Source organism: Vulpes lagopus, chromosome 5 (genome assembly GCF_018345385.1).
Source record: "Vulpes lagopus strain Blue_001 chromosome 5, ASM1834538v1, whole genome shotgun sequence".
Taxonomy (NCBI): Eukaryota; Metazoa; Chordata; class Mammalia; order Carnivora; family Canidae; genus Vulpes; species Vulpes lagopus.
In genome coordinates, this window is record NC_054828.1 from 9,431,168 (window position 1) to 9,454,871 (window position 23,704).

The 23,704-nt window shown below is 57.4% G+C and overlaps 1 protein-coding gene across 4 annotated transcripts in view; it reads right to left on the reverse strand.

The window, feature by feature from the left end:
- Positions 1-19,389: 19,389 nt before the first annotated feature.
- TAB1 (TGF-beta activated kinase 1 (MAP3K7) binding protein 1) overlaps positions 19,390-23,704 on the reverse strand; it is a 34,176-nt gene continuing 29,861 nt past the window's right edge. For all 4 annotated transcript variants that reach the window (XM_041754834.1, XM_041754833.1, XM_041754832.1 and 1 more), the window contains 2 exons: positions 23,001-23,157; positions 19,390-21,186 (listed from right to left, as the gene is read on the reverse strand). In XM_041754834.1, coding sequence (XP_041610768.1) covers positions 20,979-21,186; positions 23,001-23,157 — 365 coding nt within the window. In that variant the 3' untranslated portion in view covers positions 19,390-20,978. The remainder of the gene's footprint in view (positions 21,187-23,000; positions 23,158-23,704) is intronic.

Below are 23,704 nucleotides of genomic sequence, written 5' to 3' on the forward strand. Positions count from 1 at the left end.
TGGTACAAGGAGCTGCACACTAAGCTAAGTCCTGGCGACCACTCCTAGAAACGCCAAGCCCTCCTCCCTCCCCGGGAAGCCCCCTTAAGCCTCATGCTGCTGGATCTGCATGTGAGGAAATGGACAGAGCCCATTCGATGGCTGAGAGGCAGAGCCAGGACCTGGACCCCAGAGCCAGTGTTCCGGCTATCAGGCACCAGATCCCCTCCTGGGCTTCTCCCTAGTGACGGCCAACCCCACAGAGAGAGAGGAAGATGAGCACATGGTGGGGTGGGGTTCTAGCCACTCATTGATTGAGAGCCTACTGTGTGCTAGGCTCTGGGCCCCAGGCTCTGGGTGCCAGGCTCTAGGCTCCAGGTCGCAGTGGAGGCAGAGAGAAACCAGACTCTCCTCTGTCCCAGGAGAACCCAGGCCAGCGGATGAGACAGAAAGACAGCAGGGAGGTGGCCAGACTAGTCCACCTGGGGGGTTGGGAGGGTGGAGGTGATGTCGGCCGGGCCTCAAAGGTTGGGGCAGATTTAGAAACACAGCAAAAAAGAGGAAAGGGTGTCCAGGCTGAGGATGGATGGGGAAGGGCCTAGTCATAGCTAAGAAGTGAGGGTGTGTGTATGTGTGTGTGTGTGTGTGTGTGTGTGTGTGTGTGTAGGGAGCCTAACGACCCCCCACAAGCTCCAAGGACAGTGCAGGTGCTGAGGGAGGGATGGGGTCAGCAGGTGTCCCCCACTGCAGCCCCTGGCCAGCGCAGGAGGGTGGCTTGCTGGAGTGAGGTCTGGGGGCTGGATCTCCAAGGTGAACGGGCTGAGTCGCACCAGCGGTCACACCAGGGCAGAGACGCAGACACACCCACACCCAAATGTGTGTGCGCACACCCGGCAATGCACAGAGCAGGCCCCCATCTGCAGGTGGGAGCACTCCCTGGGAGACTCCCTACCCTAGTGTCAGACTCATACACATGCACACGGAGCCTTGTGTGCACAGACCCACAGACACACTCCAGGTGCATACACACAGAGAACACCCCCCTACACCCACAAGCCCTGCCGGGCATTCCCCACAAACCCACAGGAAAGTCCCACAGGGCCACCGCGGGAGGGCAGGGCAGCGCACGGCCCACCCAGAGCCACCCTCCCGCCTCCCGGGCCCCCGCTTCACACAATCAGCACCTGCTTCGGCAAAGGGGCCTTGGAACGCCATAAGCAGACGTGAGACACGAGCGTGGCAGTGCTGAGTCACGGCCTGTCCATTGCACGGCTTCTGGGCTCCGGGGCCCTCCAGTGAGGTGCCCTCCACACAGATGCCGAGCCAGCCCTTGGCTGCACTCGGGGTCTTGGAGGCGCCTTGGGTCGGCAGGTTCTCTTGTCCTTCTGGCCGCCAGAAATCTGAAGAACAGGGTGCTGCTGGAGTCCTGGTGGGGTCCGGGCTGCGCAGCTGGAGCCGAGGGGACGCGTGGAGCTGGAAGGACAGTGAAGCTCCCCGCGGGGGACACGGAGGTATAGTCGAGCCCGAGGCCGTCGCAACTGCCCAGATGTGGCCACTGAGCCTCACGCCCGACTCCTGGCCAGGGTCTCCTCCGGCGCCCTCACGCCTCCTGCGGAGCGGGACTCACTCGGCTCCGGCCCCGGGGCAGCTTTGGCTGGGGGAGATCCGGGGTCCCACCGCCCAGAACTGCTCAGCACCCGCCAGGTTCTTCATGGGTGCCGTGGGCCTTCAGAAATTTGGCAAGAGTCGCTCCACCACTTCTCCTCTCAGGTTCTTTAGAGACTCCTCCTGTGACAGATTCCAGATCCTTCCATGCCAGCTGCGCTCCCTTTGCCCCCACCGTCTGCCTCAGGACATGGCCTGAGTAGCACGGACACACAGAGGGCCTCTTGCGTCCCCTAACAGCCTGTCCCCAGTTTACCCAACCAGCTCTTGTGGCGGGGTTTCTGGTCACTGTTGCATGCTTCCTGCGAGCTGCTACACTTGGTGCTTGGAAAGGCTCCAGCGCTCAAAAAACTCTGGTTTAAAGAAAGCTCAGCCACATTATGGTATAAGACTGTGGATTAGAACATGGGTGAAGAAGGCAGGGCTTGAGTTCCACTATCGTTGCAGCTTTGGGCCATTTCAATCTCTCCATGCCTCAGTTTCTCCTTTTGTACCCTGGCAATGAGAACTGTATCTACTGCTTAGGATCATTGTCAGGAATGAGTAAGTTTAGACGTGTTCAGCGCTTAGGACATAGTGAGTGCCATGACGACTCATGTGTGGTCAGTGCTCAGGAAATTACTGCTCAGAGTCCCCCCTCAGTGACTTCCTTCTGGAATCTGCCAGTTGGAAGGGGTCTTTGAAGGCCGTGTAGTTCCAGTCCTAGGCCAAATGCACCAGTGAGAAAACAGGGATCAGAAAGAGGCTGGATCCTGCCCAGGGCCATAAGAATCTAGCTGCTAGCACCACATCCCATGACCATGGCCTTCAACCCATGGCAGTGCACATGGCCCAAGGCCCTGGGCCCAGACCATGTGCCTAGGCTCACACTGCCACTCTTCAGGATGTTTGATCCCTGCCTCCAGCCAGGACCAGGGCTTCAGAGGTTGAGGCCCTATGACCTGAAGAGGCCCTGCCAGGGCCAGGGCTTATGCAGAAGAGATACCCTGCTTCTGGTACCTTCTTGGGAGGCACCCACCCTCAGCTCAGGACCAGGATCTTCAACAAGTCCAGACCTTCTGAGGGGATGTCGGTGGCATGGGCAGGCTGTAGAGAAAGCTGGGGTGGGAGTCAGCAGCCAGGGTTCTAGAACAGTCCACACCCCTTGACTCACTAAGAGTCACTTGTACAATGAGGGGCTTGGTCTTGGGAATTCCTCAAAGGAGATTAGCACCTCTCCCAGGTCACAAAGCCAATTCTCAGGACTTGTCCCCACAAGGCATGCCACTCCTGGCAGGGGAGGAGGTAACCCAGGCCAGGGAAGAGGGATACTCAGGTAGGAAATGGATGTCAGGGTGGGGCCCAGCTGAGCAGGGAGCCTCCTGCCCAAGGGTCTGACTGTCCTGTGGCCTTAAGCCTGCTAGTGTAGACATGTGCCCCACACTGGCCCCTTTCAACCCTCCTGCCCCAGGATGGCCTGTCCTGGCAGAGTGGGGGTGGGGAAGGCCTGAGCCCGGGGCTCAGTGTCCATGGGAGGGGATGCCTTGGACCAGGCTGCCTCCCTCGGTGCCCACCAGGATTCCCAGCACCCCTGTCCCGCCCGCACGCCCCTCGGGAGCTGCTGGACCACCCCCACCAGCTCTTTACTGGGCCCTGCCTGGCACCCACCAGGGCTGCCAGCGTTTCCTGGGGCTTGGAGTTACACTGCAGTACAAGACAGAATCAGGATCCCCGTGCACTGCAGAGGACGGTGAGATGGGACAGCCGCTGTGCAAAACAGCGTGGCAGGTCCTCAAACAATAAGATACAGAGTTATCATGTGACTCAGCAATTCCACTTCTGGGTACATACACCCCAAAATTGAAAGCAGCGTCTTGAACAAATATCTATGCGCCCCTGTTCATAGCATCTTTATTCACAACAGCCAGATGGTGGAAGCGACCCAGGGTCTGCGGATGGACGAGTGGTCTGTACGTGCATCGGGATATTATTCAGCCTTCACGAGAAAGGAAATGCTGACGTGTGCTCTACCATTCAGGCAAACGTCAAAAACATCATACAAAGTGAAATAAGCCCGTCACAGAAGAACACAGGGGACAAGTTCTGACTCCACTCACACAAGGCACCTGGAGAAGTCAAGTTCATAGAGACGGGAAGAGCCGTGATCGCTGGGAAATGAGGAATTATTGTTTAAAGGGTATGGTTTCAGGGGCACCTGGGTGGCTCAGTTGGTTGAGTGTCTGACTCTCGATCTTGGCTCAGGCCAGGATCTCGGGGTCGTGGGATGGAGCCCTTCGGGGAGTCGGCTTGTCTCTCCTTCTCCCTCTGCCCTCCCCCCTCGTGCTCCTCTCTCTTCTTTTCTCTCTTCCTAAAATGCATAAATAAAATCTTAAATAAAATAAAGGGTATAATTGCAGTTGGGGAAGAAGAATTGCTTTGGAGAGGGGTGGTGGCAAAGGCCCAGAATGCCACACGGCTTGACCTGCACACGGTCAAGTTTATGTGATGTGGATTTTGCCATAGTGATTGACAAAAGGAATTAGGAGGTGGGGAGCCCACTGGGGATGGGTAGAGCGTGGGCTCCGGACTGGTGACTAACTCTGCGACCCCAGGCAAGTCCCTGGACCTCTCTATGTGCCTTTATCTCCTTTGCTATAAAATGAAATAGGAGAGGCGTGCTCACCCTGGCCCCCGGGGTTGTCAGGAGGGTCGTAGGAGCTGCTGGACATCAAGTGTGCAGAGCAGGGCCCAAGCAGAGTGGTCAGGCCTGCCTTTCTCTTTTCCCATTTCTTCTTCTTCTTTTCTTTTTTTAAAGATTTTATTTTATTTATTCATGAGAGACACAGAGTGAAAGAGAGGCAGAGACACAGGCAGAGGGAGAATCAGGCTCCATGCAGGGAGCCCGACGTGGGACTCGATCCCGGGTCTCCAGGATCACACCCTGGGCTGAAGGCGGCACCAAACCAGTGGGCCACCCGGGCTGCCCTCTTTTCCCATTTCTCAGATGAGCAAACCGAGGTCCAGAGATGTAAGAAGCTTTCCCAAGATCACACAGCCAATGAGTAGCCAGGCAAGACTGGACCCCAGAGCCTGGGGCGGCCACTCTGCCGTTCCTGAGGACTTTAAGGGGTGGAGGTGTCGGGAGGATTTGCATGGCCTCCTCCCCACCAACCGATGAACATCTCTATCTGGAGCCAACATATTTTCAGAATGTGGGACATGGGGGGTGGGGCTAGGGTGGAGCTGCTGGGAGGAAGTTTCTTGCCATCAGGGAGGTCCCGTGGCAGGGCAGGGCAGGTGGAGGGCCTGGGCATCGCTCCCTGCCAGCGCAGCTCCTCAGCAAAGCCCAGGCAGGGCCTGTAGAGTGTTGTCACCAACAGGATGAGCAGGCCCGGCCTCATTCCCCGCTGAAGCTCAGCCATCTTACCCTCGGGGCTGGGGAGCAGGGCAGCTGGGGCCAGGGAGGGAAAGACCCAGAGGCCTGAAGAGAGAGGGCTCTGAGGCCTGTGGGCCCCCTGGGCTTGGCCAGGGCCAGCCTAGTCTTCTCGTCCCCCTGCAGCCAGGCCCTGGAGCTCCCTGGGCCCTCCCTCCCCTGCACCCCTATGGGTCATCATCAGCTCTCCCACACCTGCTGCACAGGAGTCTGACAGGAGGCAGGGACCCACTAAGGGCAGGATCCTTGCTGGAAGAACGGCTGCCAAAGTGGTTGCTGACAGTCGCTCCCGTCCCTGTAACTGCCACGCGGTCCACGGTCTGCCTCCCCTGGGGTCTGGGCAGGCTGGGTGTGTGATGCGCTTTGACCAAAAGGATGACTTGGAAGCGACTGAGAGATTTCAGGCCTAGGCCTTAAAAGACTTTACAGCAACTGTTTCTTCCAGCTTCGAAGCCAGAGCCACATAAGGAAATAGGATGACCCCACTAGAGAGAGGCCACATGGAAGGGCCCCTAGAAAGCAGGAAGACAGGAGAAAGGCCCAGCCTGCCCCTGGCTGCTGGGCCACTCCTGCTGCAGCCCCAGGCATGTGAGGGAGACTGGTCGGGTGCCCCATAAGACAATGCACGCAGCAGAGAAGAGGGGGCCCTGCCCAGCTCTGCCCAAACTGCAGAATCAGGAGCAAATCCAGGCTGGTGGTTGCTGTGAGGCACTATGGTTGGGGGTTGTTTGTTACCCAGCAATAGTTAACTGATACACTTCACGTCAGGAGACCTTGCTTCCGAAATCTTTGAATCACACAACATGAGTGTCATCATCTCATGGCAGACCAGGGTCAAGTCTGGCTTCCACTGGTGGTCTGGGCAAGTAACATCACCTCTCTGGGACTTGGTCTACCCCCGCAGACAGGATACCATTGTGCATGGAATGGGGTGAGGATGCAGAGGGCGTGAGTATGGCGAGCGGATCCTGAGCTGGTCCAGAGGTCATGCCTGAGGAACGTGAGCAAGGAATTGAGGCCTGGCCTCTCCGGCTTCTTGGAGGGCCCCTGGGCCAGCAGCCCTGTCCTGCAGAATGATGGCCTCTTCCTGACTGTACTATGGCTGGTCCTACTGCTTTCCACCCCCCTGCAGAGGTGGAGGGAGTGCAGCAGGCAAAGAGAGTCATTCTTCTCCCTCAGCTCAGGAAAGTCATCAGGCTCCTGGAGTTTGAGTTCGTTGAGTTGAAGAGTGCGGCTCCAGGGCTGAGTCAAGCTGACCCCTCCCCAGCTGGCCCAAAGTCTCCAGGGACTTGGAGACACCAGCACGCTATCGGGGGCTATTGCTGCACCACGTCTACACATGACCGATATCATTTCTGAACCTCCAGCCATCCAGTGAGGCAGATGATGTAGCCACAAGTGACAGAAGAAAAGGTCAGGGCCAAGGGACAAAGCGACTTCCCCCACAATCAGAGTTTGTGACTCATCTTGGACCTGGTGGCTTCACACCTGTCCTCCTTCCACCCCACTTTGGTCCCTTCCTGCTCTGGGACAGATGCAGACGAGTCAATGGTGGCCACCAGCCGAGGCTAAGAGGCTCATTGGAGGGTAGCAGAAGCTCACCGGCTACCATACCTCTGCCAGTGCCACCAGACCCCTGCTGCCACCTGTCCCCCACCGGGGTCACCTTTGTGGGGCAAGCTGTGGACGGGTTCAGCAAGTCCGCAGAACTGAGGGTAGTGGGAGCCTACCAGCCCAGAGCAGAGTGCCACCCAACCCACAGCTCTCCGCCTCTCACTGGGCTCCTCCTCCTCCTCCTCCCACCTTCTCCCACCAGCCTATTTCTAGATCTCCTGTTGGAGAAATTGCCAGAAAGTGGGGAATGCAGTCCACACCCAAGGGACTATGGGACTTACACAGGAATGGCTTGTGCAGGGTGGGGTATCTTAAGGATGGGATATGCATATATCGTTTAGTAAGATCTGTGCGCAACTTGGGGCTTGAACTCAGGACCCTGAGATCAAGAGTCCCATGCTCTACTGACCGAGCCGGCCAGGTGCCACCAGGAAGGGATGTATCTTAAACGGCTCTCAATAGTGAGCAGGCCCACTTGGGGCTGAGGAACCGGGGGGTTACCAGGTCTCCCCGAAGGCCACCCTGGAGCCGCCATGACCTGCTGTCACAGATGGTCTGTCCCCAGGGGGGGATCCTTATCAACATGCGTGCCCAGCTTTGCCCTCCCCTCCTCCCCCTCCTTCCTGTTGGCCTGGACACATGCACTGCTCGCTGCCTGCCTCTCCTGGGAGCCTCCTCCCTGCATAATGGCCCCAGTTTATCTAGTTGGTCATCTCTGCACAGGAAGGAGCCTGGACGGGTGCCAGGGCTGCCTGAGCAGATTATATCATTCACCCCAGGGTGGGTGGGTGGTTCAAAGCAACTGGGTCCTGGGGCTAGCCCCTAGAGGGCCCAGTTCCTGAGCTATCTTCGCAGCCAGACCCCAAAGAGGAAGCAGAGGCCCAGAGATGGGGAGTGACCTGCCCACGCCACACAGCAGGGAAGACATGGAGCCGAGCCTAGAATCCCATCCAGCTACTCCCCGCCCCAGAGCTGCTTCCTGATTGCATCTCAGCAGCTCACAGGAAACGGCTTCTCTGGAGCTTGAGGAGGACATGACACAGCCCTGACTCCCCACACCCAACCCCGGTGGCCCCTGCTCCTCTGCCACCAACATTATCACCAACTTAAAGAACACTCATGCCCAGTAGAGGACAGATTCCCCGCCACGATCTGCTCCTCCTGCCACCTTGGGAGGGACCATCTCTCCTCTTTCAGGGGTGTGGAAACTGAGGCATGGAGAGGTTTGGAAGACCTGGCACGTGGAGCCAGCCCTGACCTTCAAATCTCCTGCTTCCCTGCCCCATTTCCTGCAGCGCCCAGCTCCGAGCAGGGAGTTTCTGGGAGCCATGAAGCCAGGCTTGTCTGTCCCTTCCGTCCTCCGTCCTACAGGCTCTCGGCCTCCGGGGCAGGAGGAGGCACGGATGGGCTCGTGGCAGATGCTGAGGCCGCGCAGGGGCACATGTTACCTGGACTCCTGGCCCGCAGGGGGGTGCTCTGGGAGGTGTTCTGGGAGGCGGGCGCAGGCCAGGCCTCCTACCTTTTGTTTGCCAGCACCTGTGAGGTTTGGGTCTCCAGCCCTGGAGCTGGGATAAGAGCTGCTTCTTCTTCTTTTTTTTTTTTTTTTTTTTAAGATTTTATTTATTTATTCATGAGAGAGAGAGAGAGAGAGAGAGAGAGAGAGAGAGAGAGAGAGAGGCAGAGACACAGGCAGAGGGAGAAGCAGGCTCCATGCAGGGAGCCTGACGGGAGACTCGATCCCGGGTCTCCAGGATCACACCCTAGGCCGACGGCAGACGCTGAACTGCTGAGCCACCCAGGGATCCCCATAAGAGCTGCTTCTAAACTGGGCCGGGGCACCTGGGTGGCTCCGTGGTTGAATGTCTGCCTTTGGCTCAGGTTGTTAACCCCGGGGTCCTGGGATCAAGTTCCACATCGGGCTCCCCGAAGGGAGCCTGCTTCTCACCCTGCTTGTTTCTCTGCCTCTCTCTGTGTCTCTCCTGAATAAATAAATAAAATCTTTTTTTAAAATTAAAAAAAAAAAAATAAACTGGGCTAGGGTGACAGTCACTCCTTCCTCCCCCGGTGGCCTGTTCCAGCCTCCCCAGGGGTGAATCTGGGCCCCCGCTGATCCCTGCAGCGTTCTCACCCACAACTTTGAGCCCATCCTGCAGGAGGAGAAGCCAAGGCTCAGAAGCCAGGCCACATGGGGACAGGGACCTGGAGCGCACCTCCAAGCCCGCAGCCTTGGGCCTGTTGCCTTCTCTGAGGCTCCTTCTCCCTCTGGTCTCTCGGAGCACGGCTTTCTTCTCACTGGGGCCTCCAGGTGGGGGGGCGAGGTGCGCAGCTCACAGCAGGCCTGACCAGGTCCCATGAAGCCGGGCCCCCAAGCTGCCAGCCCAGGGTGGGGGGGCCTGGATTGTGGATTTATCCCAGAGAAGGTGGCACGAGGACCCCAGATTTCTTTTGCATTCCTCCCTGCACTTGCTGCTGCTTGCTGTCATCCGATACCCTCACTATTTCCTTGTTGGTGCTCTGTCTCCCTGGGCAGGGCCATAGCTGTCCCTCACCTGTGCAGTCCTAATCAGGCCCCCCGGTGCCTATTTTCTGAGTGAATGAGCAGCCGAGGCCCTGGGCCGCCGGAGGCCAGTCAGAGAGGTGCTGGTGGTAGCTGGGCCAGGTGTGGTGGGGCTGAAGGAGGAAGGGATCTCGTCCAGGTGGGGTGTTGGATGGGGAAGACAGGCCCCAGGCCCACCGCCCCTGACCGTTGGGCTCCGGCTGGGTCCTCGGTGGACACCGTTCCTGGGCGGGGCTGGGACCATGTCTCATCGCCCTCCACATCCTCTGGGCCAGGGCTGGAGCTTAGCCCTAGGGTCTGCTGCCCATCGCATCTTCCACTCCTCAAACTCTACTCCCCCCACCCCCCAAGCCTCCCTTCATCCTCCTGCTCCCCGCATCCTCCCTGCCTGCAGGTTCCTCCTTCCCCTATGCTTGCACACACTCATGGCTCCCTCACTCAGGAAACCCTTCTGAGACTGGCCCTGGTGCTGGCCCCACGGGGATGCAGAGATGACTGTGCCTCAGGGGACACAGAAGCCAGATCACAGCATTGCGCAAGACCGGGCAACGCATGACTGCTCTTTTAAAGAAAGTATTTCTCGTGGATCCTGGGGTTGTCTTCAATCACTTTTATTATAGTGTTTCTTCATTATGCACAGACACAGAGCCAGGTGTAAACCTCTCATGCTCATGTTTGCCTCCGACAATAAAACCAAAGGGAAGTTACAGAAACAAATATAAAGAACACAGTGGCAGAGGCAATACAAATTCAAATTGACAACAGGAAAGGGCCCTGCTGGCTCTCAGCACCGGTGGGGCTGGTTCCCAAGGCGGTGGGGGTCCTCACTCCTCCCCCAGCCTCCTCTGGTCACCTCCTGTCCCCAACCCTGCAGGGCCCTGGCTGGGGGCTGGGTCAGTGCCTGCGCAGCTCCTGCCCTGCCCCTCCGTCCCCTCCATCCCCTCCGACGGGCATCGTCTCCCCCCTGCTCTCCCCCAGTGACTATAGTCTCAACCACCCTGGTCAACATGAACCCAAACACATCGGGCGCGTGGCAGGATATATTTGTCTTGATTGTGGTAAAGTGGGCCTCCTGGGTGGCTCAGTCAGTTAAGGTTTTGCCTCCGACTCAGGTCATGACCCCGGGGTCCTGGGTTCAAGGCCCACGTTGGCCTCCCTGCTCAACGGGGAGCCTGCTTCTCCCTCTCCCTCTACCTCCCTCTGGCTCGTGCCTTCTCTCTTTCTCTTTCCTTCAATAGATAAATAAGATCTTTTTAAAAAAATAATTGTGGTGAAGTATACACAAGATAAAATTTACCATTTTAAAAAAATTTACCATTTTAACCATTTCTGGAGCTAAATGTATACAGTCCAGGGGCATCAAGTACATTCACGTCTCTGTGTGCCCGGCACCACCACCACCGTCCCCAGGGGCCACTCCCACGCCCCTCTCCCATCCCGGGCAACCACCCTTCTACTTTCTGACTCTGTGAACTTGACTCCTCCGGGTTCTACATATGAGTCAACCAAACAGCATTTATCCTTCCGTGGCAGGCTTATTTCGCTTACTGTAATATTCTCAAGCTGCACATGTTGTAGCAAGTGTCAGAGTTTCCTGGGTTTTGTTTTGTTTTGTTTTTAAGTAAACTCTACCCCTAATGTGGGGTTCCAATCCACACCTCCAAGAGCAAGACTCGCATGCTCTGCCAACTGAACCAGCCAGGTGCCCCTGAATTTCCTTCTTTTTTAATGCTGAATAATATCCTAGTGGAGGAATACACCAAACTCTGCTTTTCCATTCATTCATTCCTCCATGGGCGTCAGCGAGTGGTTGCTTCCACTTTTTCTCAATTATGAATAAGGCTGCTGTGAACTTCAGCATATGATTATTTGTTTCACTTCCTGTTCCCATTTCTTTTGGGTGGACACCCAGATAGGCAATCGCTGGGTCACACTATAATTGCATGTTTGATTTAGAACTTCTTTCTTTTTCTTCCTTTCTTTTATTTTTTTAAAGACTTTATTTATGTATTTGACAGAAAGGGAGAGCGAGTGCAAGCAGGCGGAACAGTAGAAAGAGAGGGAGAAGCAGGCTAGCGGCTGAGCAGGGAGCCCGAGGCGGGACTCAAGCCCAGGACCCCAGGATCATGACCTGAGCCAAAGGCTCAATCAACCGAGCCACCCAGGTGCCCCAATTTAGGACTAATTTCTAATGTGATGTTCAGATGACCCTATAGAAGATTGTAGCCAATTTATTTTTAATTCACAGTTCAACACCCACGAAATCTTAAACCCTCAACTCTGCAGCTTCTGTCCCGAGACTCCAGTGTGAGCCACCAGAGCGGCACCAGGCAGTGGGTGCCTTGAACCTTGAGCAGCTATGGGGCTCCGGCCCTGGGCTGTCTGCATTCTCACGTCCTGGGCGGGGTGGGGTGGGAATACACCTGTGTATTCCGAAGACCTAATACAAAAGAAACATCTAGTTAGTAGTATTTATGATGATTACATGTTGAAAGGATACCGTTTGGGCTACACCAGGCTCAAGATGCTATAACATTAACATTAATTTCACCTGTTCCTTTTTCCTTTTTAAAATGTGACTGCAGGAGCATCTAACCTGGCATTCCTCGCTCCATCGTCCTTGCGCTGGATGCTTGACCCAGCATGTTAGTCCAGGTGCTTTCCAACCTCAGGGAGCTGCCTAGAGCTCAGAAGATGGTTCTGGTTCTCTTATTTATTTATTTATTTATTTATTTTAAAGATTTTACTTATTTATTCATAAGAGATACAGAGAGAGAGAGAAAAGCACAGACACAGGCGGAGTGAGAAGCAGGCTCCATGCAGGGAGCCCGACCTGGGATCCATTCCCGGGTCTCCAGGATCATGCCCGGGCTGCCCATCTTATTTATTTATTTATTTATTTATTTATTTATTTATTTATTTATTTATATTTTATTTTATTTTTTTTCATCTTATTTATTTTTAATTCAGGTGAAGTTCACATAACATACAATCAACCATTTCCAAGGGTGCAGGCCCACTGTGAGTGCCCTCACGGCGCTGTGCAACCACCACCTCTGTCTAGATTCCGAGCCTCTCATCCCAGAGAAAACGCACCCATTAAGGAATCACTCCTCACCCCCGTCCCTGCCCCTGGCAACCACTAATCTGCTTCCCGTCTCTATGGATTTGCCTATTCCAGATGTTTTATTTAAAAGGAATAATACAATATGTGACTGTGACCTTTATGCCTGCCTTCTCTCACTGAGCACAACGTCCTCGAGGCTCATAGTGTAGCAGGTGCCAGCGCCTCCTCCTCTGTATGGCTGGAGACACCAGCCCTGGCTGACCCCCTCACCCGCTGGTGGACGGCTGGGCTGTCTCCGCCTTGGCTACCTGAGTGAGGCCGCCACCATTTGTGTGTACTTTCCATGTGGTTGCATGTTTTCATTGAAATTGCTGAGTCACATGGCAATGGCTGGGTCTTTTTGTCTTTTTGATACTCTCCTTACTTATGTCTCCGAGTTCTGGACGCACCTTGTTAACTGAGTCACCTGCTTCCTCGGGGTGTGTTAGGATAGACACCTCAGGGCCACTGACGGTTGCTTGGGGGTGGGGGGCACTGTTGGAGAACTCTCCCGTGTCAGAACCTTTTTAAAGATGTTATTCATTAATTTATTTGGGGGGGACCAGGAGGAGCAGAGGGAGAGAGGCACAAGCAGGCTCCCCGCTGAGCGCAGAACCTGACGTGGGGCTTGATCCCAGGACGCTGAGCTGAAATCAAGAGCCTGATGCTCAATCCACTGAGCCACCGAGGTGCCCCAGCGCATCAGTATTTTTAGGACTTGATTCTGTTTTCTTTTTTAAAAAAGATTTTATTTGTTTATTAGAGAGAGAGAGATGGTGAACGAGTGAGAGAGAGAGAGAGAGAACACAAGCAGTGGGGAGGAGCAAAGGGAGAGGGGCAGGAAGCCAGATGCGGGGCTTGATCCTAGGACCCTGGGATCAGGACCTGAGCCGAAGGCAGCCTCTTAACCGAGTGAGCCCCCCAGATGCCCCTTAGGATTTCATTCTCAAGAGCATCTGACTCTCCAGGGAGCGCTCTCAGTTTCTGCCTGGATGGTCAAGGCTTGGCTGCTGCTGGGCGTAGGGCAGGGGACGAGGGACAGGGACCCCAGCACCCAGAAGTCCCTGGCATTTGGCTCCCTGTTTCCAGAACGATGCCCCATCCCCAGGCCAGAGACACCTGGTTTCCCATCGCCAGACATAAGTCCAGTTTTCTGCTGGGGTTGGGGGTGGGTGACCACCTGGCTGTCACCTTCTGGAAGGGGACCTGGGAGTCTAACTGCTCCTTATTTTGCCCCCACCCAGTATCTCCACCAGCTGGGGCTGAGCCCTTGCTGACTGTGTGGGGTTCCTGGCGCTGTAGAGCTCCTGCCCCAGCTCTCTCGGGACGTGGCTCCTCTGGGCCCTAACTTGGCCACCTCTTCCCTAGATTTCCCAGCCTCAGCGCTGCACGGATGTGATCTCTGTCCTGCTTGCCCCATCCTGTGTCCACTCCTTAGAACAGGAGAAGAATACCCTCTCTGTAGTCTTCCCCGGGGTTTTAGGAGGGGGAGTATTTGGTGCATGTATGTAATTTGTCATATGAGCCAAGCTGTCAGGACAAGACTAGCCTGGAGTCCCTCGAAGCCTGTGTCCTTTAGAAATATGCCAGCACCCCACATCGGGGAAGTTCCCTAGAACCCAGCCGCCAGGAGGGTGCCCCCCGCAGCCCGGGTCACAGGATTCCCTCTGGCCAGAGCTCAGGCCTGGTGGGTCTTCCCCGGAGCCTGGGAGCCCCTCCAGGGCAGGAGTGTCGCTGTGTCACCTCTGATGGCCTTCTCTCTCTCCCGCCTCCCCGCACCCAGCCGCTGCCCAGCACACCTTGGTGCCCTTCCCTCTCCGACCTCCTCCCGGGCCTGAGCCCTTGGGGGTGCTTGAAAGCCCAGCAAGCCAGGAACTGGGACTCGGTGGCAGGCCACCCTTGCCACTGGGGGGACGTGGCTGAGCCCTGCCGGCCCCACGCAGCTGTACCGATTTCATCTCACGACACACAGCGCCCTGGGCCTATCACGCTTTTAGGAGTTCACAGAAATAGTTTGTGTCATTTCCAATCGGCAAAGAAAGATGAACTTTTGGTTCAAAGAAAATGTTTTACTTGATAATAATCCATTTGTCTGTATACCGACGCAGTCGTTAAAGTGCAACTTCCAGTACTTTTTTTGTAGGAGAAGAGACCCCCACAAGTCGCAGCGCGTCTCTGCCGCTGCCCGGGGTCGCCCGCCGCCTGAGCTCAGGGCGCTATCAGGGGGGTGCTGCTCCTTCCCACAGGACAGCAAGGGCCCAGCTCCTTCGGTGCCACGTCAGCCCTGCGCAGGGCACTGGGGCCCCGAGACCAGGGCCCGCGGTCCCTCCGGACGGCGGCCCCAGGGCAGGGATGCCCGGGGAGGGTGGGCAGGGCAGGCAGGTCTGGAGAGGGAGCTGGAGCCGGGCAGGTCCTGAAGAATGAACCATCCTCGTCCTGTGAGAAGGAGACGCACCAAGGGGCCTGGCCTGCTCACAAGGGTGCGGAGGCCTGACCCGGCTCCAGGAGGGGGCAGGTCGGGGGGCAGACGGCCCCGAGGGACCTGGTGGTGGGACCTGGTGGTGGGACTGCCGCACAGTCTGCAAACGCTTCTTTCTGACCCTGGAAATCCTGTCATCTTCATACACCTTCCCCAAAGTCATAGAAGCTTCTGGCATGCGCATCACTTCCCTGGTCCTGCTAGGGCTCAGCCCCAGGGGTCGGTCCTCTCGGGAATGACAGGCCACCAGCCTCCACCATCTCCCCTCCTCAGTCCCCTCCCCGGCCCCTCCCACCTGCCCCTGCAGCCCAGGCCGACACTCCCCGCTGAAGTGTGCACCCTCTCCACCCCTCACCCCCCCCCCACGCTGCCTGGCCTGAACCCCACCCCCACCCTCGCCTCGCTGCTGCTGCCGGCCACCCACAGGCGCTCCACACCCCAGGCTGCACTCCGCCTCTAGCCTCTCGCCTCTGCCTCTTGTGGTCCCCGGGCTGCTTCTCCTCCTTCCTCACCCAGCCTGCTCCCCCAGGGTGCAGCCCACTTCCTCCAGGCAACCTTGCAGGAGCTCTGGAATCTCGGTCAGGGGTACCCCCAGGCTGCAAGCTCCTCAGGACCGGCCTGCAGAGGATTCAGGCTTGGTACCTCCCCTGTCCCCAGTCCCTAGGGACTAGCCAGGCCAAGAACACTCCAGCACGATCTCAGCTCTCTGAGGGCCCGTGGTGTGAAAGCTTCCCTCCCACACTGGGAAGCATCGGGATGTTTCATCAGGTTAAAATGTCACGGAGACACCCCTGTCAAGTCCCTGGAAGGGCCTCTGAAAATCACGAGGAAGCATCGTGGTGCATAGAGAAGAGTCCTGAGTTCAAATCCCTGCTCCTGTGTGATCTCGGGCAGCCTGCTTGTCCCAAGACAGGGTTTCCTTCTTTTCCTGATGGGGCCTCTGGGGTCTACTCTTTGCTGAGTCCTTCCTTTTTTTTTTTTTTTTTTAAAGATGTTATTTATTTTTCCATGAGAGACACAGAGAAAAAGAGGCAGGGACACAGGCAGAGGGAGAAGCAGGCTCCATGCAGGGACCCTGATGTGAGACTCGATCCCAGGACCCAGGAAGCCTTCGGACACAAATCCTGCCTGGTGGCTCTGGGTGTGGGGGTGACAGCCCACAAGGGCCCCCTGGGGAATGAAGGCCTTGCCTTGCAAGTTCCCACCTGACACCTGGCAATCGGTGAGTCTTGGGGGGCCACGTGAGCCCCTCAGCTGGGCTGCCGATGGGTTCCCTGGGGTGTGCCAAGCTCAACAATCTGTCCGACTGACGACGTGGTATGCTTCCTAAAGCATCAGTTGACTTGATAAGTAACTTTAAGTGCTATTTCTTGGGGGTAAAAATGTTGCTTTTGTACTAAAAAAAACCCATTTGATATTATGAATTTGACTGCAGAATTTGCCTCGATATTCAAAATGCATTGAGACATCTAATTTCTTAGAAACCCCAGAACTCTAGGAGTGCCTGGGTAGGAGTAGTTTTCTGGAAGGTAATATTTCCCGTTTCATCTATCCATCCTGTTCACCAGACACTTCTTTTTTTTTTTTTTTATGATAGTCATACAGAGAGAGAGAGAGAGAGAGAGGCAGAGACATAGGCAGAGGGAGAAGCAGGCTCCATGCACCGGGATCCTGACGTGGGATTCGATCCCGGGTCTCCAGGATCGCATCCTGGGCCAAAGGCAGGCGCCAAACCGCTGTGCCACCCAGGGATCCCTCACCAGACACTTCTTAGACACAGCCCAGGGGCTAGCTGGGGGGCTACTGAGATGCCTGGAGCAGTCTAGGGTGGAGGAAGTTTGGGGGGTATATCTCGGGGCTGAGGGAGAGGAAGGAACAAGCACATGAGTGACTCCAACATAGCAGGTGTTGGGAAGCAGGACTGGAGCTGTGGAAGGTTCTTGAGCTCAGCCCTGTCTGGACCACAGGATGGCTTTGCTGAGGTAACAACCATAGGAGCTTGATCATGGAAGGTGTGGAGACAGTCTGGGGCTCTGAGGTCCACCCTGTCTCTGCCCTGGCCCATTGGGTGACCTGAGAGGACAAAGGCAAGAAGTCACTGGACTAGACAATGACCCACATAGCCTGGGGTCCTCTGACCTTTCTGGGGGTCTCGAAGGCAGGAGCGGAGCCTGTGAACTGGTGTCCAGATTCCTCAACACCGGCTGCCAGACGCTGCGTCTGTCCTGGAGGAGGCCGCCCAGGCTCATGGAAATGTCAAGTGGCCGTCTTTGCTCTGGGCTGACATCACCTCTGCGTGGGAACAAAGCGTGTGCTCATGCCGAGCCTGTCTGGATTGGCAGCGATCTGTGTCCTTGTTTGGTTTCAAAATAGGGGGCCCAGAAGGAAAAATCATGAAAGATGCCCTTGTTGGAGGAAATGGTTAGGAGCCCAGCAGATAGCCTCCCTCTGGGCTTTGGGTGAGAGGAGGCGAGAGGCACACACCCACTCCCCTGGGTTCCTAGGGGACACTGCCAGTACACCTGCTCCACGGGGGGCCCCGGGTGGAGCCTTCACTATACAGGACTTTATAGTGTGTGGGGGTGGGAACCACAGAAGGAGGAGGAAAATCTGAGCTCATGCTCTTGTTCCTTTCCACGTCTGCAGGGCAGCCAGGTCTTACTCTGATAGCCATGGCGACTGTTGGGCAATCTTACTGAGAGGTTGGTTGTTCCCTCGTTTTATAGATGAAGAAATAAAGGCTCAGTGTGGTCAAGTAACTTGACTAAGGTCACGCAGCTCATCACTCATTCATTTTACCTGTACTGACCTTGGGGCCAGTACCCAGTGGAATAAGCAAAGTCCCCCTTCTTACCGAGGGGACATCTTAGCAGGTGAGAGAGACAACACAGATAGTTTTTGTGAAGCAGATTCAACAGGCAGATGCAGTGAATGTAGCTGGGACGGACCAGGGCAGGCCTTGCTCAGGAGCCAGCCGTGGAAAGAGCCCAATCAGGTGCCTTTCCCTGGGACGTTCTGGTGGCCTAAGTGGCCCCTGACAGGTCTCACTGTCAATGCCACCAGTGGTGGGGAGTGGGGACACCTCGCCAACAGGCGCATCATGCAGCTCAGCTGCAGAGCCGGTGTGTGAGAACTGGAGGACCCGATGAGCGCTGGGGACACAAGAGAACAAATCCTCGTGAAGGCGGCCCAAGAGCGTCCCTGGAGCTCCCCCTGTGGCCCGCCCCACTGCCTTGGGCCTGGGGCTACCAGCAGCTCACGAAGGCCTGCCTATCCGGTCTGATCCAGGCCAGGTCCTCAATCGCGCATGTGACCGAATCCCATCCTGTGAGGGGACAGGAGGTCTTCAAGGGACAAGAGATCCCAAGTGGCGGAGGGTGGGGGGACCTTCTCTGGTTCCACCGAATCCAGCCCCAGGGAAGCTGAGCGCTCTCCCCAGTGAGGCGGTGGGGAGGTAGTCAAGGCCAGGGGGGCTCCTGCTGGCCTGTCCCAGTCCGTGCGGAAGGGCGGGCTTGCGGCTCCGCAGTCTTGCCCAGCCGCCTGCTCTCCTCTTGTCCTGACTCTTGCCATTTCTGAGATCCTAAGACACACTTGTCACCTAGTCCACCTGCTTCATAGCTGAATCCAGCAAAGGGAACCAGGAAGCTAAACCGGTGGCCCTCTCGGCCCCAAGAAGCAGGCCCCCAAGCGGATTGAGAGACACTGAGGACAGAACGCAGAGAACACACAGCCCGCTGGCCAAGGCCCTGCGCACCCCCGAACCTGGGGCAGAGCAGGTGCTGGGGGAGGCCTGGGGGAGCTAGGGGTTGGCCGGGGCTGTCTGTGACGGGGAGCATGCCCACTTGTCTGCGCCTGTCACCCACCTGACAAACGGCGCTCCCACCACCTCCCTCTCTGTGTACCGGGCTGACACCAGGACTCCAAAAGCTCTAGAGCCAACAGTGCTCCTCAGGGCTCCTGGGGGACAGTGGGGAAGTCGAGGAGGGGGGATGGATCCTGAAAGGCAGCTCTGCAGTCAGAGCCCTCGGCCTAGAGCCCCTTCCCAGCAGAGGGGCAGGGGTATCTGGGAGCCCCAGACGCCATCACCCAAACATCGAGCTTTGCTTTTGCTCCTAAGCCCATGCCCTTGTTAGAGGGGGAGTTAAGTTCTATGAGGCAGGAAGAGGCTAGTATTTGTGGACTGGTATTTATAGAAAGTCCTCCACCCAAACAAAACCAAAATAAAACAAAGGAAGTCCCTGAACATCCACTAACTGGTGATGGGGAGGGCACCATCCTGGGGACCTGAAGCTCTGTCGGCCACACCACTCCTCACACGCCAAGAACCGGGCTCCCTCCCTGTCAGGAAAATGGAGTGCTACACACAGCCCGCCACTGCCCACAGGGCCTGGAGGGCCCGCCCTGCGGCAGGAGGGGACGGTCTCCCCCTCTAGACGTGCAGGGACCGGGAGGGACACCGGACGACCCAGCATCTTGGGGCTGGGGCCGCCCGCTGCTGAGGAGGACAGGAGGCAGCCGCCGGCCAGGCCGCTGCGAGGGACGCGAGACCTGAGTAACAGCACCGTTAACACACGATGTGTAAGACCACCTATTATGCTTTCTTTATTGCGGTAGAAAAGTGATTCTATTTCTAGAGACCAAACAGCATCACAGAGACATTCTTGGAAGAGAATTCTCTTTGTTCGCAAGCCCTTGTGACGGACTTGAAATCTGCTCACCTGCGGAACACAGACGGCTTCGTGGTGGAGGGAGTCAGAGCCTCCCGCCCCCAAATGCACCACAGGGGCCCTGCTGGGCCGCGGTCACGCGTTCCGCACCTCACACCTCACGGCAAGGGCCTCGGTACTGGCTTCTCACCGTCCAGAGTTCAGGCTCCCTGGGGCCACGTGCCTCCTGCTTGGCAGCTGCGTCTGGGGTGTTGCCGGGCAGGAGCTTGGAGCTGGGGAGGGTGGGGAGCTCCAGGGCGGCCTCAGAGACTGACAGCAAGGCCTGACTTCTGCTCCCCCACACCCTGGGTGCCCCGCAAGCTGGGAGTCTCCTGGGCCTGCCTGCATCCTGCCAGCAGGACGGGCACTCCCTGCCAGCAGCCCTGGTCACAGCCTCTGCTCACCAAAGGCGGAGAACGTGTGAAGTGGTCGCATAGCCTGGGCTGGTCTGATCCCGTCCCTAAGTGTCTGTGGAAGTGGGGTGGGTCTCTGAAGCCCCCGGTCGCCCAGGGCACCCGGTATCCAAGAACCTCTTTCCCACCGTTCTTTCAAACGAGCCCCCAGGCCCGACTATGACCGGTTTGTTCCTTAAAGCCGGTGGACTCCTTGGCGGTGGGTAAGGAGGCTCCCCAGCCTGTGGCCTTCCTCAGTGGCGGTTAAGGGAAAAGCAAAGCAGGACTGGCTCACCCTGGCTCAGGGCCTCCTTGTTCCTGGAGGGGCCTGACAACAGCGGCCACTATCCCCGCTCCGTCCAGGCACATCCTTGCCTCTCCTGCACCCCCGTGTCTGGGGGAAGCTCAGCCACGCCCAGCCTACCCCCACCACCACTCTGGTGGACTCTTCTTGGACCAATCCCCTTTTGTTCCTTTTCACTTGACCTGTCCCTGTGTAGCCATCCCAGGCTCCCGACGCTTCCCTTGGTCTTCCTGAGCATTTAACACTGGAAATGAGCTGGGCAGGCCCAGGGATGGGGTGCAGGCTGCCAATGTGCAAATGCCAAGCGGGGCTACTAAAGAAAGAAGGGGGGACCCACTGCTCACGGGTGCAGTGGTATAAGCAGTGGCTGCAGGCTGTTCCGGGGGAGGTGGTGGCCTTGAGGAAACAGCAGCCCCTGGACCCCTGGCATGCAGAGCACATAACTCCTGACACTCCACCCCACTTGACAGGCTTGCAGGCCAGCACAGCTTCTGCCCTGTGCTGTTTGTTGAGAAACACCAACGGTCCTGGCAGAGTCTGCCTGAGGGAGTGGCCTCCAGCTCCTGGGCAGGGACAAGGTCCAGTCTGCACTGGTGCTCTCTGACAGAATGTTCTCTGCAGCACTGAGTCCGGTGGGGCGAGTGTGTGCTGCAGGCTGAGGGCTGGGCCTCCCTGGTCCCTGCGGCACAGGCAAATGGCAGGAAAGGTCCACCCAGCCCCAGAGCCAGGCCCCCTTGTCCTCGGGCCACATCTCCCAGCCGGGGCTACGGGGCTGTCATCACACTCTGCTCGCCATGGTCCACGCTCCAGAGGCGGTAAAATTCAGCAAAGTCCACGTAAGGCTCGACACGGCCATCCTCACCAGGCGGGAGCGAGTGCGCAGGCCGGGAGCGGAAGAGGCCCCCGTCCGAGCTGGAGCTGCTGCTCTGGGTGTGCGTGTTGGTGGACTGCAGGGTCAGGGTCGGGCTCTGGCTGTGGGGATGACAGAGGAGTCAGTCAGACACCTTGGCTTCTACCCTTGGGACAGAGCTTACCCCCTGCCTCAGCTGGCCCCTCAGGCCACGAGAGCCAGGTCAGATGTTCTTTTTTAATTTTAGGATTTTGTATATATATTTGAGAGAGAGAAAAAAAAGCACAAGCAGAGGGAGGGGCAGGGAGAGAAGCAGATTCCCTGCTGAGCAGGGAGACCGGCTCAATCCCAGGACCCAGGACCCAGGACCTGGGGGTCATGATCTGAGCTGAAGGCAGACGCTTAACCAACTGAGCCCCCCAGGCACCCCTGGGTCAGATGGTCTTAAGGGCAGATGAAAAATCAAATGTATTTTCCAACTCTAGCTGTATGTGGCTCTTTAAGTTAACTAGAATTTAATGAAATGAATCACTCGGTTCAAGCACTGGATAAGCACGCGTCCTAGTGGCCACTGTATCGGATACAGAACGTCTCCCTGAGAGCAGTGCTGAGGTAGAGGCAGTCCACGCCAGCTTCGCCAAATCCCACTGATCACTCGTAGGCAAAGGCTCTTCTCCCAAAAAACCTTCCTCACTCCTCGTTCCCCTCTCACTGCCTGGGTGGGGACGGGCCCCGTTGTCAGAGCTCCCTGGGCACCGGCTCCATCACCAAGCACAGAACAGCTGGGTGTGACCAGCAGACTCCTAGCGCTGCCGGGCACCCAGCACCAGCCCACCCACCATGGGGCCCAGCTAACACTCAGATGCAGGCCGAAGGGAAGGGACGGTTTAGGGGCCCAAGGAGCAGAGGTGAGGAAGGACGGCCGGTTCTCCTGCCCGGTCTGGGACCACAGCTATCACACTGTGCCTCCGTGGACACTGCTTGGTGGCTTCCTCCGGGCGGCCCTGCAGGGAGGCCACCCCTGTGCACGTGGGGCACCCCAGCTGCCGGGCAGGCCCTTCTGCCCCATAGCAGTGGTGGCAGCAGCAGCCACAGCTATGATGGCTATGATGGGACATGAGGGCAGGGAGAAGGGAAGACCCCGGGAGACAGAAGCTGCTGGCACCACTCCCTCCTGGATGGCCCTTCCGATTGGCTACATCCTCTGAGTGGGCCGGGTGTGGCATCCCTATTATTCTGTGCAGGGCTGGAATGTGGAAACCAGATCCCGTCCCCTGGGGTGGTGAGGGCGGGGACCGGGTGGACATTCCACAGAAGGGAAGAGGAGGAGGGACACAGGACCTGCAGGTCTGTGGTGAGGAAGGGGCCCAGTCTGCTCACCCCTGGGCTCCAGGCCTCCCGCTGTCTCCACCCCTCCCCCGCCTTAAACCGGACGACTCACTTTAAAGCTAAAATGGGACATTTCAGTCAGAGCAGGGCTCTGACAAGCCAGCACAGGCCAAACAATGTCCCCCCAGCACTGCTGCCACCGGGGAGGCAAACCTGCATCACACGCTCTGAGATGGGGAGGAGGTGGGAAGAGAGAAAAGAACAGGAGAACCTTCCCACGAAATGAAAACTAGTATGTGGGACCCGCAGGAAAATACCCGCAGCAGGCTGTCCGCAACGGCCGCCTCGCCCACTCTGCCCTGAACCTCCATCCCTCCCAGCTCCGGGTTCTGTGAGCTGCCGGAAACTGCGGGGCGGCCTCCTCCTGCTTCCGTGTCTGGGGAGGACCCCCCCCCAGGGGATGGAGGTGGGGGTCTGGAGAGGTCCAAGACCCCAGGGCACCTCACCCAATGCCACTCGACCCCGGGACATGGCCTGTCCTGTCCAGGTACCGAGGGCTGTCCTGGGGGCAGGCCTGAGGGTGGCTGGGGCTAGGATGAGGGCTTACTTGGTGAGGGTGGGAGTGGCTTCATCCAGGGTGGAAGCGCTGTGGGCCCCATTGACCAGCTGGCCCTGGGAGGGCATGACGAGGGAGAGGGTCACACTGGTCTTGCTGGTGCTCTGGGCGCTGGAGTACGGCACGGATACGGGGTACACGCGTCCTCCTGCAGTGTGGGGAGGAAGAGAGTATGGGCTGCAGGGAGTGGCTGAGGGGGGATCCCTGCGGTGCTGGGAACAGGGCTGCCACAGGGCCCGATGGGGGCAGTGTCTGAGGGGCCGAGAAGGTAAGCAGCGGCCAGGTCTGGCTCCCAGAGCTGCAGCTTGGCCCTCTGCCCCTCGGGACAGTGAAGGGGCGTCGGTCTCACAGCAAACTCTTCCAGGCAGGCAGGGGGTTTCTCTTGGCAACAAAGCACCACTGGTGCTCAAAAGCAGGAGTACGCGCTGAGCTGCCTCGAGGAAGGGGTTACTGCCTGGCTTCCCATGGCGCTTTCAGCCCAGGGGTAAGTTGAGGTTGGCCCAACAAAAATATGGTTGCAATAACAACAAGTTAGAGAAACTGCAGTAACCCTGGTGTCTGTGGGAGAACAAATCCTTCTGCGCTGCTTGCGCACTGAGCCTTGCTTGGTTGAGAAAAGAAAAAGAAACGCAGCTCCTAGGAATTGATGGGCTTGACACTGAGCAGCCCTGGGAGAGAAACAAAAAAAGAACCAG